This window comes from Sarcophilus harrisii, chromosome 1 (assembly GCF_902635505.1).
Source record: "Sarcophilus harrisii chromosome 1, mSarHar1.11, whole genome shotgun sequence".
NCBI classification, from domain to species: Eukaryota; Metazoa; Chordata; class Mammalia; order Dasyuromorphia; family Dasyuridae; genus Sarcophilus; species Sarcophilus harrisii.
The window spans coordinates 144,656,269-144,674,151 of NC_045426.1; the positions used below are offsets into that span (position 1 = coordinate 144,656,269).

General features: G+C 34.1%; 1 protein-coding gene across 4 annotated transcripts in view; it reads right to left on the reverse strand.

Moving 5' to 3' along the window:
* Positions 1 to 17,883, reverse strand: part of SLC38A9 (solute carrier family 38 member 9) — an 84,071-nt gene that overhangs the window by 23,274 nt on the left and 42,914 nt on the right. For all 4 annotated transcript variants that reach the window (XM_031965127.1, XM_031965138.1, XM_031965148.1 and 1 more), the window contains 2 exons: positions 15,509 to 15,616; positions 12,904 to 13,010 (listed from right to left, as the gene is read on the reverse strand). In XM_031965127.1, the coding sequence (XP_031820987.1) occupies positions 12,904 to 13,010; positions 15,509 to 15,616 (215 nt within the window). The remainder of the gene's footprint in view (positions 1 to 12,903; positions 13,011 to 15,508; positions 15,617 to 17,883) is intronic.

Sequence of the window (17,883 nt, forward strand, 5' to 3'; positions counted from 1 at the left end):
CCAAATATATAGTCAATGAAAACAGATTTTTCACATTGACCATGTCCAAAGAAAAACATTTTTCTGCATTCTGAATCCTTTTTTTCTCTATCAGCATGTTTCCTCATTAGTATTCTGGAATCATGCTTGGTCATTACACTGATAAGAATTCCTAATTCTTTCAAAACTGTTTGCCTTTGCCATATTTCTTTCATTGCATAAATTGTCCCCCTGATCCTGTTCATTCTGCATCAGTTCACATAGGACTTTGATAAGTTTCTCTGAAATCCTTTCCTTTATCATTTCTGACAGTCCAAGAGTATTCCATCACATTTGTATACTTACATTTATACTTGTTAATTTCCCTTGTGGGTGCTCCCTCAGACTCAAATTATTTTCCAGCTCAAAAAGAATTATAAATAGCTCTGCATATCCTCAAAGTTTATTTGGCTTAAGACTAATCTCTTCTTCAATGTATCTTTCCTCTAATTCTCCTTTTCCTTTTTTTCTTTTCACTTGTATTGTTGCATAATGCATGCATGCACACAGGTACACACACACACATACACACACACACACACACACACACACACGCTTTGCTTTATTTACCAACTCCGTTCGTATATCTACCCATGTTTCTCTGAATTCTTTATATTAATAAATTTCTCATAGTGAAGTAAAATTTTTAAAAATTATTTTTTCCAATCAGCAAAAATCCACATTTTTTGTCTTCCACCCTCTACTCTCCAATTGAGAACAAAAGACATAACCCTAGTTACAAATGTGCATAGTCAAGCAAAACAAATTTCCACACTTCCTATATTAAAAACAAACATCAAAATCCAAGTGTTATTCTGCACCAGGAATCCTTCACTTCTCTATCAAGAGGTGAGTAACAGGTTTCATTATTAGTCCTTTGGAATCATATTTGATTATTATATTGATTAATGTTCCTATTTCTTTCAGAATTGTTTTTCTTTACCATATTGATGTTCCTGTACAAACTGTTTTCCTAGTTCTGTTCACTTTACTCAATCAGTTCACATAAATCTTGAAAACTTTCTCTGAAACCATCCCCTTCTTCATTTCTTACAGCACAATGTATTCTATTATTAGCATAACTTATGTAGCATAACTTAATCTACCATCTCCCAATTCCCCTCCTCAGATTTCTATTCTTTGCCACCTCTTGAGGGGTATAAAACTGAAAACTGATTATAGTTTTCTTTTTTAAGACTTAATCAAACTGGCATGGATTTAATATTTTCCCACAACAGGCAAATCCAAACTCCTTTGTAACTTCACCCTTCATCTCCATTCAGGATTCACCCTTCATCTCATTGTGAAATGAATCTCCATTCTTAGGACTGTCTATCTCTGTAATCTCATTCACTACCTAACTCAAATCCCTGTGTAACTTCAATCAGCACTCAATCCAAATTCAAATCAATTCGATTAAAGCTTTGCAGACTCAAGATTCTTCTCTGTAGACTTATCCATCCTATCACCTGAGGTTTACTTGTATAGCTCTCATTTCTTTAAAATTTTTTTCCCCTCATGTAGTCTTATTTCATTTATAAAAACATTTTTCAACTCTTGTTTCACCTCTTTTAAGAATTCTAATTAAGTTTGTGCCCAAGTTGTGTTTTTCTCTCAATCTCTGCTTATAGATGTTTTGGAGTCATTCTCTCCTAGTTTTTGTCTTGAGCTTTCCTGACACCATAATAGCTTTTTACAATGTGCTTCTTTATAGTTTCCTCACTCTTCCAGCCTACTTTCCTTATTGTGGATTTGATGTTTGGACTGGATTCTACTATATTTTTGGAAGGAAAACTGAGCCTGTTGGGCCTACAAACTATTTAATGCCCCCAAACTGGTCTGCTCCAAGGCAGAATCTGATTGCTGCTCCCTGGTCTGAACTTGGTAAGTTTTTGACCTGACTTTCAATCAGAGTAACAATAGACTTAGCCCTATCAGCTGAAAAACTCTTGTTTAGAATGAAAGAATTGTAGGCTCTCCTTTGACAGTCCTGTCCTGTAAGCTAGGCCAGAAGTTGGAATCAAGACCCAATTCTGTTCTTGGGAGTCTGAGCCACATAACTGCCTCTTGCTTCTGAATGTTTTCCTTTCTAGGTACATTCCCTGCCCTTTACCCTTCAAACACCATTCCTACACGGGAATGGTGCCCAGGTCCTTTCTCAGTCTGTCTTGGATCTGTGAGCCAGAACAGAGAGTAGGCAACAAAACTATCAGCTTTCACCTGTTCCTACTGTAGTACCCTGGTATTAGTCTGGTGATGCTCAAGTATGGCTTGTGGACTTCCTCTTACCTTGGTGTACACCTTTCCCTGAGTGATAAAGTACTCCAGTGAAGCCATGTGTTTCTGGCTGGACCTTTCCCATGTTTGCAGATCCTTCTGTCACCTTTGGTCTGGCACATCTTCTAAATTTGGCTGGAGGGAAGCTTAGCTATATTGCTTCCTTTTACTTCACACCCTGTTCTACCCCAAGCTAAATCCTTGTGAGTTCCCAGAACCCTATACTTCTGTCAAAGCTAAGAAGGAGGTGAACTGATTCTAAAAGAAAGTTTAAAATTATATGGATCAAGAACAAGAAAATACCATGGATAGAAAAATACATGTTTTTGATAAATGAGTTCATCTTAGACAAGGTAGAAAATGCTCAATAAGCATAATGTTTAGCTGTGTAGGAGGGGAGGGTGTGGTTGGAACACAACTGCTATAAAAGGTAAATCAGGCTTATCTTCAGCAGGGCAGTGGACTGCCTTGTTCTTCTGGTTTCACTTGACCTGGCTCTAATTGCATCCCCTTAGTTTCTAACTTTGGCATCAGATGATTAGGGCAGTAAAGACATCTAATGCAATATTTGGCGGCCTTAAAAGATTGAAGTCATTTGTAGATCTCCTTGATCTCTCCTTATATTCCTCTTATATTATTTGGATAACATGTCCTATACCTGTCTCATATGGAGAAGTGGCTCCACTTGCCAAGCAATCCTATTTACATTCTATCCTATCTTCTCCAGCAGACTGCCCCCCTCTCCCCACATTGCTTTTTCTCAGTTTCCTTTACTGGAACTTCATCCAGATAGTATCCACCAACTCCAAGACTCACTACCTGACCCTCTTTTCTTTCTATCCCATTGCATTTGGTGAACTAATCAGTCCCCATAAATTCAACCACTATCTATATACAGATGACTCTCACATCTATGTGTCCTGCCCTGCCCTCCAATCTAACATTTCCCAACTATTAGACATCATGAACTATATGCCATATAGTCATCTTAAATGTAAACATGTTCAAACTGAACTCCCCATACTCCTGTCACATCCCCCCACTCCTAATCTTTCACTATTCTGAATATTCCTATTACTATTGAGGGCAATACCATCCTCCCAGTCACCAAAGCTTACCACCCAGGAGTGAGTCATCCTTTTTTTTTTTTTTTTTTTTTTTAATTTAATAGCCTTTTATTTACAGGTTATATGTATGGGTAACTTTACAGCATTAACAATTGCCAAACCTCTTGTTCCAATTTTTCACCTCTTACTCCCCACCCCCTCCCCTAGATGGCAGGATGACCAGTAGATGTTAAATACATTAAAATATAAATTAGATACACAATAAGTATACATGACCAAAACATTATTTTGCTGTATAAAAAGAATCAGACTCTGAAATATTGTACAATTAGCTTGTGAAGGAAATCAAAAGTGCAGGTGGGCATAAATATAGGGATTGGGAATTTAATGTAATGGTTTTTAGTCATCTCCCAAAGTTCTTTCTCTGGGCATAGCTGGTTCAGTTCATTACTGTTCCATTGGAAATGATTTGGTTGATCTCGTTGCTGAGGATGGCCAGGTCCATCAGAACTGGTCATCATATAGTATTGTTGTTGAAGGATATAATGATCTCTTGGTCCTGCTCATTGAGTGAGTCATCCTTAACTCTCTCTTTCACCTCCTCCTCCCCATCATATCTAATCTGTTGCTAAGTCTCATCAATTTTATTATCTTTGCTTCAATTCTGTCTGTTCAATTTCCCCTCTTTTCTCTTCTGACATTTTTAGCTTCATCACTTGGGATTACTGCAATGGCTGGTGGGTATCTAGGCCATCCTCCACTATGCTGTCCTAAAGTACAGGCCTGACTATGTGCCTTCCTCACCCAGTCTTTACTCTGCCATCTTGGTTTTGCCTCCCCTGACTCCCTCATCCAGTAAACTCCATTGGCTTTTTATAAATTCCAAGAACAGATATAAACCTTTTGTCTTTTAATGCCTTTCCTAATTGATCCCCCTTCTACCTTTCCAATCTCCTTATACCTCCCTCCTACCTTCCCCATAAATGCCCTTTGTGGTCTGGTGACACTGGCCCCCTTAGAGCTTCTCTAGCAAGATGTTCCATCTTCTGACTGGGCTTTTCATCACTGACTTTAAATTATTCCCTTTTTATTTGTTTCCTAACTTCCCTGGCTTCCATCTAATCTTCTAGCCAAAATCCTACCTTTCCTTAAGAAGTTTTTCCTGATTACTTTTTAAATCAGGTATTTACTCAGGTAATACTATTGTTTCCTCAGATAGTTATCTTCAATTTATCTTGCACAGAGTTTGTTTGTACATAACTGTGCAAAACAAAATCAATAGGACCAAGATTAGAAGGAAAGCACAAAGTTGAGAAATAACTTTTACAGCCCGTGTTTCTGATAAAGGTTTCATTTCTCAACTACATAAAGAACTGAGTCAACTATATAAGAAAAACAGCCATTCCCCAACTGATAAGTGGTTTAAAGGATATGAACTGGCAGTTTTCAGATGAAGAAATTAAAGCTATTTATGGTCATATAAAAATGCTCTAAATAACAATTAGAGAAATGCAAACTTATACAACTGAGATATCACATCACAAATCAGATTTGCTAATATGACAAAAAAGGAAAATAATAATTGTTGAAGATGTGAGAAAATTGGAACACTAATGTATTGTTGGTGGAAGTATGAACTGATTCAACTGTTTGGGAGAACAATTTAAAACTATGCTCAAAGAGCTGTAAAACTATAAATGCCCTTTGTTCCAGCCATACCAATGCTAGGTTTATATCCCAAAGAGATCACAAAAAAGGGGAAAGGACAGCTCTTTTTGTGGTGGCAAAGAATTGGAAATTGAGAGGATACTCATCAATAGGGGAATGGCTGAACGAATTGTGGTATATGAATGTAATGTTATACTATTATTCTATAAGAAAGGATGAGCAGGAAAATTTTACAGAAAGACCCGTACACACATATGTGAACTGATGCTAAGTGAAGTGAGCAGAACCAGGAGAATACTATACTCAGTAACAGCAACATTATGCAATGATCAACTATGATAAGACTTAGCTCTTTTCAGAAATGCAATGATTCAAGAGAATTCCAAAAGACTGTGTTGGAAAAAGCTCTACATATCCAGAAAAAGAACTATAGAGTCTGAATGCAGATTGAAATGTACTATTTTCACTTTTTTTTGGTTTTTTCTTTCTTGTGATTTTTTTTCCCCTCTTGTTCACAAAAACCACACTTTTATTCTGATTCTTCTTTCACAATATGACTAATGTGAACACATATTTAAAATGATTGTATATGTATAAACTGTATCACATTACTTATTGTTCTAGGGATGTAATAGTAAAGGGAGGAAGGGAAAAAAATTTGGAACCCATATAATCTTACAAAAAACGAATGCTGAAAATTAGTGTGTGTATAAACTGTGAGCTCCAGAAGAGAAGGGATTATTTTTTGTCTTTGTCTTCCTCTGGTGCTGAGCACAGTAATTGGTACACAGCAGGCACTTAATAAATCCTACTGCTCTATCTTTGTAGTATCTTTTGTACCTATCTTTTTTTCTCATCTAGGTCCAAATCTTTATTATTTTTCACTTATATTACTGAATTATATAACAGTCTATCTAACAGGCTTCCTGTTTACAGTATTTTCCTCCTACAATCATCCTACAGAGAACTGTTGTACTGGTCTTCCTAGTTAATAGGTATGACTATGTCATTTTGTTGCTTAAAAAACCTTCAATTACTCTGACTTCTTAATGAATTCAAACAACAACAATACTTTCCTTAGCCTTTTGGTCAGTGCCACTTACAGTCTGGTTCCAACTTACCTATCAAATTTTATTTCATGTTATTCCTTCTCATATCACTAACACTTCATCCAAACTGCATAATCTACTTTTCCAAACTTATTTTTTTATTCCCTCTCAATCATGCTACATTCCGGGCAAACCAAACTGACCTAAATGCTAACCCTCATGCATGATAAGATAATCATTTAAATCAGTTTAATCACTCTCTCTCTCTCTCTATATATAAAACATTAAGGAGACTATACTACCTCTACTTTAAATATTTAGTGTTTACTGTGAATATAATATCCTTTTAAGACAAAATTTATGCCTAATTCAATAGTGTGGTTTGAAATAAGTTAAGGAAAATAATCCACCAAAAGAGTCCCCACCCCCTTTTTTTTTTATTGTGGCAAGTTTATTTTTAATACACATTGCTTTATGAATCATGTTGGGAAAGAAAAATCAGAGTAAATGGGAAAAACCATGGAAGAGATAAAAAAATAGAAAACAGAAATGAATATAGCATGTTTTGATTTACATTCAATCTCCATAGTTTTTCTTCTGAAGGCAGATGGCATTTTCTGACCAAAGTCTACTGGGATTGCTTTGGATCACTAAACTATTGAAAAGAACCAAGCCTTTCATAGTTGATCAGAGCACATTTTTGCTGTTATTGTGTATAATGTATTTCTGGTTCTGCTTATTTTACCCAGTATCAATTTGTGTAAATCTTTCCAGGCCTTTTTATAATCAGCTTGTTCATCATTTTTTATATAACAATAATATTCCATTACCTTCATGTACCATAACTTGTTCAGCCATTCCCCAATGACGGGCATCCACTCAGTTTTCAGTTCCTTTTTCACTACAAAAAGAGCTGCTACAAACATTTTTGCACATGTGTGTCCTTTTCCCTCCTTTATGATTTTCTTGGGATACAAATCCAGTAATGGCACTACTGGATCAAAGTGTATGCACAGTTTTATAACACTTTGGCATAATTCCAGATTGGTCTCCAGAATGGTTGGATCATTTCACAACTTCACCAACAATGCATTAGTGTCCATATTTCCTCCAACATTTATTATTATTTTTTCCTGTCATCTTAGCCAATTTGAGAAGTGTGAGGTGCATTTACAAAAAAGATTTAAAAATTTTTTTCTTAGTTCTACATGCAATCATTAGAACTTCATCACAAAGTTTAGTGTAATCATGAGCTTTTTTCAAGATGTTTAGACATACAGAACAGACCAATTGTGTTAAGGGCCAATCAGTTCTATAACAGCTAACTCAAAAAAGTGCTTCTTTAGACACTGTTAATCTGTGCACTAATTTTCTCAACCCATTGGTTAAAATGACCCAAGATCTGTTACTTTTCTTTCACAGAATAAAATCAGAGAGTCCATATCTCTGGGCAAAGATTCACATCTTTCCCAATACCCTCTCCTGTTAGCTTTCAATATATCAACTGCTAAGGATTTTCTGCTGACATGGAGGTTTTTCTTGGCAGCGAGTTATAGGTTGTAGGCACAGAAGAATTCATCCATGGAAGCTGGACCCTTTCTAAACTTCCTCTCTTGAAACAAGATTTGGCAATATGGATAGTTTAGTTTCTTCTGGCTCACATATGAAAGAGCATGTTCCTTTGTCATGTAATCTCAAGTCTTTTAATTAAGAGAAACACACTATTTCCAGTGGCAATGCATCTCACTTTTGGACAATTCTACTCATTAGAAAAGTTTTTGGAAGAAAAAGTCTAAATATGCATTTTCTTCCAGGCTGTACATTGCCAGATCACTATCATATGGCATGAGCTTCAGACCCTTCAGCATCCTGGCGCCCTTTTCTGGTTGCTCTCCAGTTAGTTGATGCCTGAAGTACGTAGGGCCAATCTGGCTCAAACTCATCAGAGTGCACCTTACTGCCCCACATACACTTTACGTACCTACCAGCCAGTAGACTACTACTTCACATATATAGCCTTCTCTCTCTCTCTCAGAGAGTGCCTGAAGCACTTATTTCTTTATCTTATCTTTTCCAATCTATGGAGCCCTTGGAGTTCTAGCCTAGAAGACTGCCTGACCAGAAGTTAAAAAAAAGTGAATTTTTCTACCTCTGAGCTGTATGAAAAGTCATTGAGAAGTCAACAGGTAACACAAAAGGGGCCTATCAGCAAAGCCAGTTCCATTGTGGGCAGATAAAACTGCAGCCTCCCAGGGAACCAGAAACCATTTGAAGAATCGTGTAGCCTGCAAAAGTCCATATCTAGAAAGAGCTAAGCCAGAGGGCTTCCCTAAAAAAGCCATAGGGGAAGTTGGATATCAAAAGTAGGTCACTGGAAGAATCCAGAAAAGGTGATAACTAGTGCAGGCACATTGGTACTAAGGGATACTCCAGAAGTCCAAGGTCCTTAGCACAGGGTTGAATCACCACTGAGCACTCAAGATCAAATGCTATGAACCTCCAAGATCCAGATAGACTTAATCCTGGAAATAAAGGTTGGCACAGGAACCCAGGTCATTTGGGTTAAGACACAAATGTTACAGAAGGCAATTGGTGGCAGACCTAACACTGGTACAAAATCCCACAAGAAGGAAGGCTAGAAAGGTCCAAAGAAGACACCAACCAATATAATGAATCATAGATTTGGGGCTGTGCAAAAATCCAGCCTAAAAGAAAAGGGTCAATATAAACAGTGTCTTAATAAAAAATATGCATTTTCCTCAAAGAATGCATGAGTACCTAAAAGAAATAAAGCAAGAGATGTAAAATGAAACAAAGATTTGTGAAGAAAGAACCAGAAGATTAAAAGAGGTTAAAAAAGAAAGTGATAAATCTTACCCAAATAACCCACTTCCTGAAAACTAGAGTAGATCAAATACAAATCAATAATTCCATGAGATAGCAAGAAATATTAGAATAAATAGATATCTGATATGAAAACAATTGAAAAACAATAAAAAACAACTGGAACAGAGGTCAAGGAGAGAGCATTTAAGAATCACTGGATTCTCTGAAGACTATACTTTCTTTCTTTCTTTTTTTTTTTTTTTTTAAATTTAATAGCCTTTTATTTACAGGTTATATGTATGGGTAACTTTACAGCATTAACAATTGCCAAACCTCTTGTTCCAATTTTTCACCTCTTACTCCCCCCACCCCCTCCCCCAGATGGCAGGATGATCAGTAGATGTTAAATATATTAAAATATAAACTAGATACACAATAAGTATACATGACCAAACTGTTATTTTGCTGTACAAAAAGAATCAGACTCTGAAATATTATACAATTAGCCTGTGAAGGAAATCAAAAATGCAGGTGGGCAAAAATATAGGGATTGGGAATTCAATGTAATGGTTTTTAGTGAAGACTATACTTTCAAAACAAACCTGGATATTATATTTCAGGAAATATAAATGAAAACCAGTCCCATAAATATTAAAGCCAAAAAATAATTTTTATAAATTAAAAAAATTTAAATCTAGAAGTTCTTCAAGGTACCAGGAATCAAAGTAAGGACTACATAAGACCTGGACATTCTAACATAAATGAGATACTGGAATACAATTTTTCAAAAGAATAAATGTGTTTATAATCAAGAATGACTTAGCCTGCAAAGAATATAATCTTACAGGAGGAAAAAAATGAATTTTAATTAAACAGAGAACTTCCAAGAATTTCTGATGATGGAGATAAAAAGAACCGAGTAGGAATTTTGAAATATAAATATAAGTCAAGAGAAATCTAAAAAAATGGAAGGAGCTATAGGATGATATAATACTAACATCTTAATAAGGAAGAAGAAACATGACCTTAAGAATCTTAGTGACTCCAAAAAAATATTTAGAGTAACTTTTATTTTGAAAATATTTACTATTTTCATAAAACCAACTCTTAGTTTTGTTTATTAATTCAATAGTTTTCTTATTTTCTATTTCATTAATTTCCCCTTTTATTTTCAGAAATTCAAATTTGGTATTTAATTGGGGGTTTTTAATTTGTTCTTTTTCTAGTTTTTTTAGTTGCATGCCTAATTCATTGATCTTTTTTTTCTCTATTTGATGCAAGTAAGCATCTAGAGACATAAAACTTCTCCTAAGAATTACTTTGGCTGCATCCCATAAATTTTGATATGTTGTTTCATTACTGTCATTCTCTTGTATGAAATTATTGATTTTATCTATGATTTGTTGTTTCACTTGCAATATCTACTATTTTCAAGAGAGCTTTGGAAGCTGCTTCTTTTGTTATAGAGAGATAATTGATATTCTTGTGTTTGGACTTGGCTGTAAATTTTAGTGGCTCTAAATCAGGACAAAAGAATCATAAATTTAGAGCTAAAAGAAAACTCACTAGTTATCTAGTCCAACTCCTTGAAATTTCCAGATAACACAACTAAGGCCTAAGGTCACAAAGAAAGCAAATGGCAGATCTGAGATTTCCATACCTGGTATTCTTCTTTATATCATATTATAAGGGATCATTCCAAGTTCCATAAAGATATGAAGTTATGACCAGAGTGGCTATCTAAATGAATTGGTAATAAAGCCAAAAGTACAAATAGCCTAACTATGTTCTTCTGAGCTGTCCCAGAGCCTAAAAACTTGATATGTATATACACACATATAAACACACACACTTCTTGTGTACTACTCTTAAGATAGCTTGGCTAATGGAACTAATAAGGACTAGGGCCAACTATGTGTAAGCTCACTTCATTTTTATTATTAGCATTGCTCTGACAAGTATAATTTTAAACAGAGTTCTCAAATACTTTTCAAAAATCTAAAAGACCAGAACATTAACTTCTTATAAATCTCTAAAGCACCCACATTCTCATGATAAAAACAGATTTGGCCTAGGTCTAGAGAACAAAGCAAATCTAATTCAAAAATATCTAGGTTCAAACAATTCTTTCCTCCCAATCATGTTCAGGTTTTATAGAGTAATAAAATAAAGGCATGATCTTATTTATTGGATACTGCTGCACAAAAGGTAACTAGACTAACCTGGGTTCTTGTCTCAGCTCTGCCACTATAACTTTCAATATACCATATTTCTTGATGTTTCCTCTTCTATAAAATCAAGAAGTTGGATGACCAAATTATAATGTGAATTATTAATTATGTTCTAGCAGTATACTAATAAAAATGTTTTAGCTTAGTCATATATCTTAGCATCTTCTCAATAAGTAATTTAAACTCACACATACTACGTAGAAATAACTAAGGAACAGAGTATGTGCTCTACTGATACTCCAATAAAGTTAAGAGAACTAAAATAAAGCCCCCAACAAAATGACTGAAACCTCTGCAGCAAATTTATGATACATGCCATGGTACATAGCTAGAGCCACAAGGCATCAATGGGCACAAATAGATTGCAATTTGTATCATACTGGAGGGAATACACACATTGAAGGGATGAAAGGTTTGTATGAGAAGCTGATTCCTCTCCTGGCCTCGTTCCCCACCTTTTAGACTTCAAAATTTTACCTCTAATGCTGTTTCATCATGGAATTTACCTCAGTGGTTTACGCCTCCTTCTTCTAGTTCATCCTATCACACTTGCAGCCTACTCACTATTAAATATCTGTCTGTAAAGCTCATCCCTTTTGCCCATCAATAAGTTTCTCCTGGAGACTCCATTTTGTGAAGGGGCCCAGATTGATCTGCCTTTACTGTCCTCCCAAAACTGTTCCTAATTTTCTGGGCTTCAAAATAATCTTTGCTTCCGCTCCTCTTCCACTCCTTTTTTTGGTGCTGTCTTCCTGCATTGGAATATAAACCCTTTGCTGCATAAATACCATTTTGGAAAATAACTCGGAATTACACACAAATAAGTTAACTAAAATGTCCATATCCTTTGAATCAGAGACTCTATTACTGGGCTTATATGGGGCCAACAGTAAGAAATATGTCCTGATCTACACCAAAAATATTTACAACATTTCTGGTGATAGAAAAGAACTAAAAACAAATAGGGCTCATCAGTTGGGGAATGGCTAAACAAACTGAATGTATATGCAAATGAATGTAATGAAATATTACTGTGTTGTAAGAAATGATGAATGTGATGAATTCAGAGAAGCTTGGAAAGATCTGCACTGATACCGAATGAAGTAAACTGAACCAAGAAAACAATATACACAGTGACAACAATTAATATAAATGGAAAGAAAGACAACCCACATACACACACATACAGAGAAATCAAAAGTGAATGTAGCAAAATTATACAAGTCAAGCATGACTTAAGTGAAGAGATATGATAGGACACTGTCAACCCACTTCTTTATTAAGATGAGAGATCCACAAGTATGGTACATTGCACATGTTTTCATACTTTTTCAATGTATTAATTGATTGTGCTGATTTTTTCCTTTTTTTTTTCTTTTTTTTTTTTTAAATGTGGTTTCAAGATCATAGCTTTTTAGGAGGAGGTGGAATACTAAGGAAAACTTGGCTAATATAAGAAAAAAAGGACATCAATAAAGATTTATTTAAAAGAAGACCCAACTAATTAGCTCTTTAAGGACAGACTGTCTTTTTGCTTGTATTTACATATTCATCATTTAGTACAATGCTTGGCGCATAATAAATATTAATAAATGCTTATTTCCTTTTTTTATCACAAATCTAAATATTTCAAAATATTAGTAACTTTACAAATGAAGGCAAAATGACAAAAATGTATGTTTCTATTTCAAATATAAAATGATTAATAACAAATGAAAAGTCTATACATGGGATAAAATGAAGTTACTCCTTCATATACATACTTACATTGTTCTTTTGGTTCTTGTTGTTCTTTAGAAGTGTAATAACACAGTTATGAATGAAGAAAGCAAGAGTAAGTACTCCAGTCAACTGTGGAAAATGCAATCTGATCTCTAGAAAAAAAAGGAGAGAAATCATCAAAATTTACAACTAGGAGAGATACATTAGCTGCCAAAGATGTGATCAATAACTAAACAGCAAAAATCAGTAGTTTCTGTTTTGTTTTAGATATGCCAATTAAAAAAAATTTTCTTGTTGTTTCTTTTGACCAACATTACATGGGAATGGCAAAAATTTGCTAGGAAAATGTTCCACAAAAAAGATCAGAGAAGGAAGAAAAGTTTGTATGATTTTTCTCAACAACTGATCTTAAAAGTATTGGTGATACTTTTCTTCTCTTGGCATTCTTCTCTTAGCCCTCTTCTCTTGGCATTCAATTTCAAAAGTGTGAAAAACCAGTGAGATGAATTTAGACTTTTAGGGGCCACATCAAACTTTCTGGGAAGAAAAGGTAAAATAATGCATATAAATATGAATGATAACAAAGAGAGAAGTCTTTGAAGAACCTGTTTCTCAGTGTAGATGTGCTGTATTTTGATTATCCTGTTTGCCTTTTTATGGTTGTTCAGTCATTTCAATTATGTCTGATTTCATGACTCCATTTGGAATGGGTATTGGGTCTACATCCCAAAGAGATCATAAATGAGGGAAAGGGATCCACATGTACAAAAATGTTTGTATTGGCCTTTTTTGTGGTAGTAAGGAACTAGAAATTGAGGTGATGCCCATCAATTGGGGAATGGCTGAATAACTTATGACATATGAATGTAATTGAATATTATCATTCCTCAATTGGTGGACATCCTTTTTGTTATGGGCCAGAACTTGTAACTAAGTGGAATTGAGGAGACAATGGTTAATAATGTTTAATGACAATGGTTTAATAATGGTTAAATAAGTTGTGATAAATGATATGATGGAACACACATTAATGTGATGTAAAAATGAGGGAAAAAGGGCAGCTAGACGGTGTAGTGGATAGAGCACCAGTCCTGAAGTCAGGAAGACCCGAGTTCAAATCTGACCTCAGACACTTAAGGCTTCCTAGCTGTGTGACCCTGAGCAAGTCACTCAACCCCAATTGCCTCAGCGAAAAAAAAGAGAAAAAACAGAATTTCAAGGAGACGATGGACAGATATATATGAACAGATGCAGAGTAAAATGAACAGAACCAGAAGAACAATATAATAACAATATAAATATGAACAATTTTGAAGACTTTTATAAAGTGAAGAATGAAGCTAAGAAGAATCAGGAGAACAATTTCTATGTACCCATACCATTGTACATAATTTTGAAGACTATAAGAACCATGATCAATGCAGTGACCATCAAAATTCCAGAAGATTGTGAATGAAATATAAACTTTCTCTCCTGACAGAGAGGTGATGGATTTAGGGTACAAAATAAGACAATATCTGTATATATGAATATATACATAATTATATTTACATGTTTTATACACACACAAATGCATAGCTAACAAATATATATGTATATTTTAGGGTACAGAATGAGACGTTTATGTATATATAACATAAACTATTTTTTTTTATACAATTAATGAGTGAATTTGTGCTATTGGAGTATAAATGCTTGTTACAAAATAATTTTTTTCTTTTATCAATAGTTTAGGGGTTAGGAAAAGTGAAACTAGATTTCTCTAAATTAATCCCCCCCCACACAAATATTCTACTATACTCTACATATGTGGATGAGGCCATTAAATTGTTAGTTTTACTTAATTATTTTACTTCACTACAAGAGATCTCTCATCAAGTGGTGGCAGGGATACTCTGTAAAGATTTGTAATGTAAAAACAAAACCAATAAAGCTATAGGAAGAAAAAAAAATAAGCTTCAAAACCATACTTAAACAATTTGCTACTCAGAGAGATCCAACTTTAGTGTAAAAACTGTAAGAATTGGGATTTTTATACTTCCCTTTGTATTGTTACTTGTAAAGAAAATCACCACATTTTTATTTCTAATTAATCATCCTGCCTGATTCTCATAGTAATACTGTTAGGCACTGTTTTTCAGGGGATAGTCTATTATACTGAAGAAACATCAAAATATTAAAAAAAATGAAAAGACTAGAAGGAGAAACAATAATCATAATCTTCACTCTTACAAAACTAGCAAGATCTTACCATAACAGAAACAATGTTGATGATAGGCAGAATTCTTGAGAAACAGACTCAAAGTAGACATTATCTACATATGTCAATCATGCAACAGATTCACAACCTCCAAAATCCAATATCCTCTCGGAAAGCCTTAAGATTAAAGAACTGTTTCTTTTTTTTTATTCCAACATACATTACTTTCAAAGCAGAAAAGACAGCAAGGAATAAATTAACTTGCTTAACTAAACTAAATCAAGAGGGAAAAGGCTTCAACCTTAGCCCTGATTTTATCTTATTACTTTTAATAGAAACCACTTAGAGTTTAACAAAGAATAGGATAGTTCTATAATAATTATAGAGCAAGGTTGTAAACTTACAGATAATACTGATTTTATAGTTTTTAATTTGTCTCTAACAGCTTACCTGGCACAAAATACTCTGTTGATGTAAACCAATGAAATTCCAAATGGAAACCCAATTGAAAAGTCTTCAGGGTGACAAAGAAAATCAAATAGATAACTGATATAGTGCCTATAAGAAAGAAACAATCAGAAAATGTTTATCATTTGAGTGTCTTACAAAAGAATTTAGGAAGTACTTTAAACTAAATATAGGAAACTTTATTGCTCTATGAATCCAAGAGCAATTTCCCACAGAACTAATTTGAGGTGAAGATAAAAGTTTCAGTTCGGGAACAAGAATATCAGAGAAAAATAATGGATTCTGAGGAGAATGCCAATAATAAAAAAAAATTCTTTCAAATTTGATTGCAACATTTCAAGTTATTCTTTGACTCTAGTTTATTTTTAATTAGACTTTCCCTTAGGGTCCATGATTAAATTCTTTTTTTTTTTTTTATAAAATTCTTTTTTTAAAAAATTTTTTATTGACATAACCATGCCAGGGTAATTTTTTTAAACGTTATCCCTTGACCACTTCTGTTCCGTTTTCCTCCCACCCCTCCACCCTCCCCTAGATGGCAAGCAGTCCATATATGTTGAATATGTCCTATATCCTAGATACAATGTATGTTGGTAAACCAAAAGTTTTCTTGTTGACAGGAAGAATTGGATTCGGGAAAATAAAGGAAGAAAAAAATAAACAGTTTAATTCATTTCCAGTTTTTTTTCTTTTGGGTGTAGCTGTTCGTCCATCACTGATTAATTGAAACTGAATTAGGTCTTTTGTCAAAGAAACACCCACGAGTACATTCACAGATCGTTGTTGACGATATAATGATCTTGCTGCCTATTTACTAGCATCCAGTAAATCTTCCGCCTCTTGTATTCATCCTTCTGGTCCATAACATTATATACCCAAACCCAATCATTTCCATTTGATGGGCATCCATTCATTTTCCAGTTTCTAGCCACTACAAACAGGGCTGCCAAAAATTTTGGTACAGGCATTTCCTTCTTTTATCTCCTTGGGGTATAAGCCCAGTAGTGACTGCTAAAAAGGGTATGACAGATTTAACTTTTTGGGATAATTGATTTTCTCCAGAATGGTTGGATTTGTTCCAACCACCAACAATGTATCAGTGTCCCAGTTTTCCCACATCCCTCCAAAATCATCATTATTTTTCCCTTCACTTTTAAATCGGTGGTAGTGGTATTCAGAGTTGTCTTAATTTCTCTCTGATCAATAGGATTGGAACACCCTTTTATGAGGTTAGTTTAATTTCTTTATCTGAAAATTTGTTATTCCTTTAACCATTTGTCAATTGGAGAATGGCTTGATTTTTATAAATTAGAGCAATTTCTATATATTTTGAAATGAGGCCTTTATAGAACCTTTAACGGAAGATATTTTCCCAGTTTGTTGCTTCCTTCTAATCTTGTTTGATTAGTTTTGGCAGGGCTTTTAATTTATTAAAAAATTTTCTTTTTTGTGATCAATGGTCTCTAGTCTTTTTTTGGTCACAAATTTCTTCCTCCTCCACAAGTCTAGAAATAAACTATCCTATGTTCCTCCAATTTATTTAAATCTGATTTTAGTCTAAATCATACCCTTTTGATCTTATCTTGGTATAGGTGAAGTGTGGGTCTATGCCAATTGCCATACTAATTTCCAGTTTCCCCAATTTTGTCAAATAAAATTCTATCCCAAAAGTTAGATCTTTGGGTTTGTAAAATAGATTGTTTAATTGATTATTCTGTCTTGTGAACCTAACCTGTTCCACTGATCAACTAATTTTTCTTTAGCAATACAAATGGTTTTGGTGATTGCTTTAAATATAGTTTTTTAGATCAAGTACAGTAGGCCAATTTCATTTGATTTTTTTTTTTTTCATTAATTCTTTTGAGATTCTGACCTTTTATTATTCCATTAATTTTGTTGTTATTTTTTTCAGATCATTAAAATATTTTCTTAATTTTGATTGGTATAGACTAAATAAATAGATTAGTTTAGAGTATTATCATCTTTATTATTTCTTGGCCTATCCAGGGAATGAATATTTTTCCAATTTTTAAAGTCTGACTTTATTTGTGGGAAAATTTTGAATTTTGTCATATAATTCCTGACTTTCCTTTTTATTCCCAAAATTTTATGCTATAAAAGTTTTTTGAATGGAATTTCTCTTTGTATCTCTTGCTGTTGGATTTTGTTGGTGATGTATAAAAATGCTGAGGATTTATGGGGATTTATTTTATAACCTGCAACTTTGCTAAAGTTGGTCATGATTAAATTCAATTGGATTACATTAACATAAGCTAAAACCCTGTGAGGTAAAAAACAAAACAAAACAAACAAACAAAAAAACCTAATCTGGACTTGCTTTAACATGGAATTCTGAG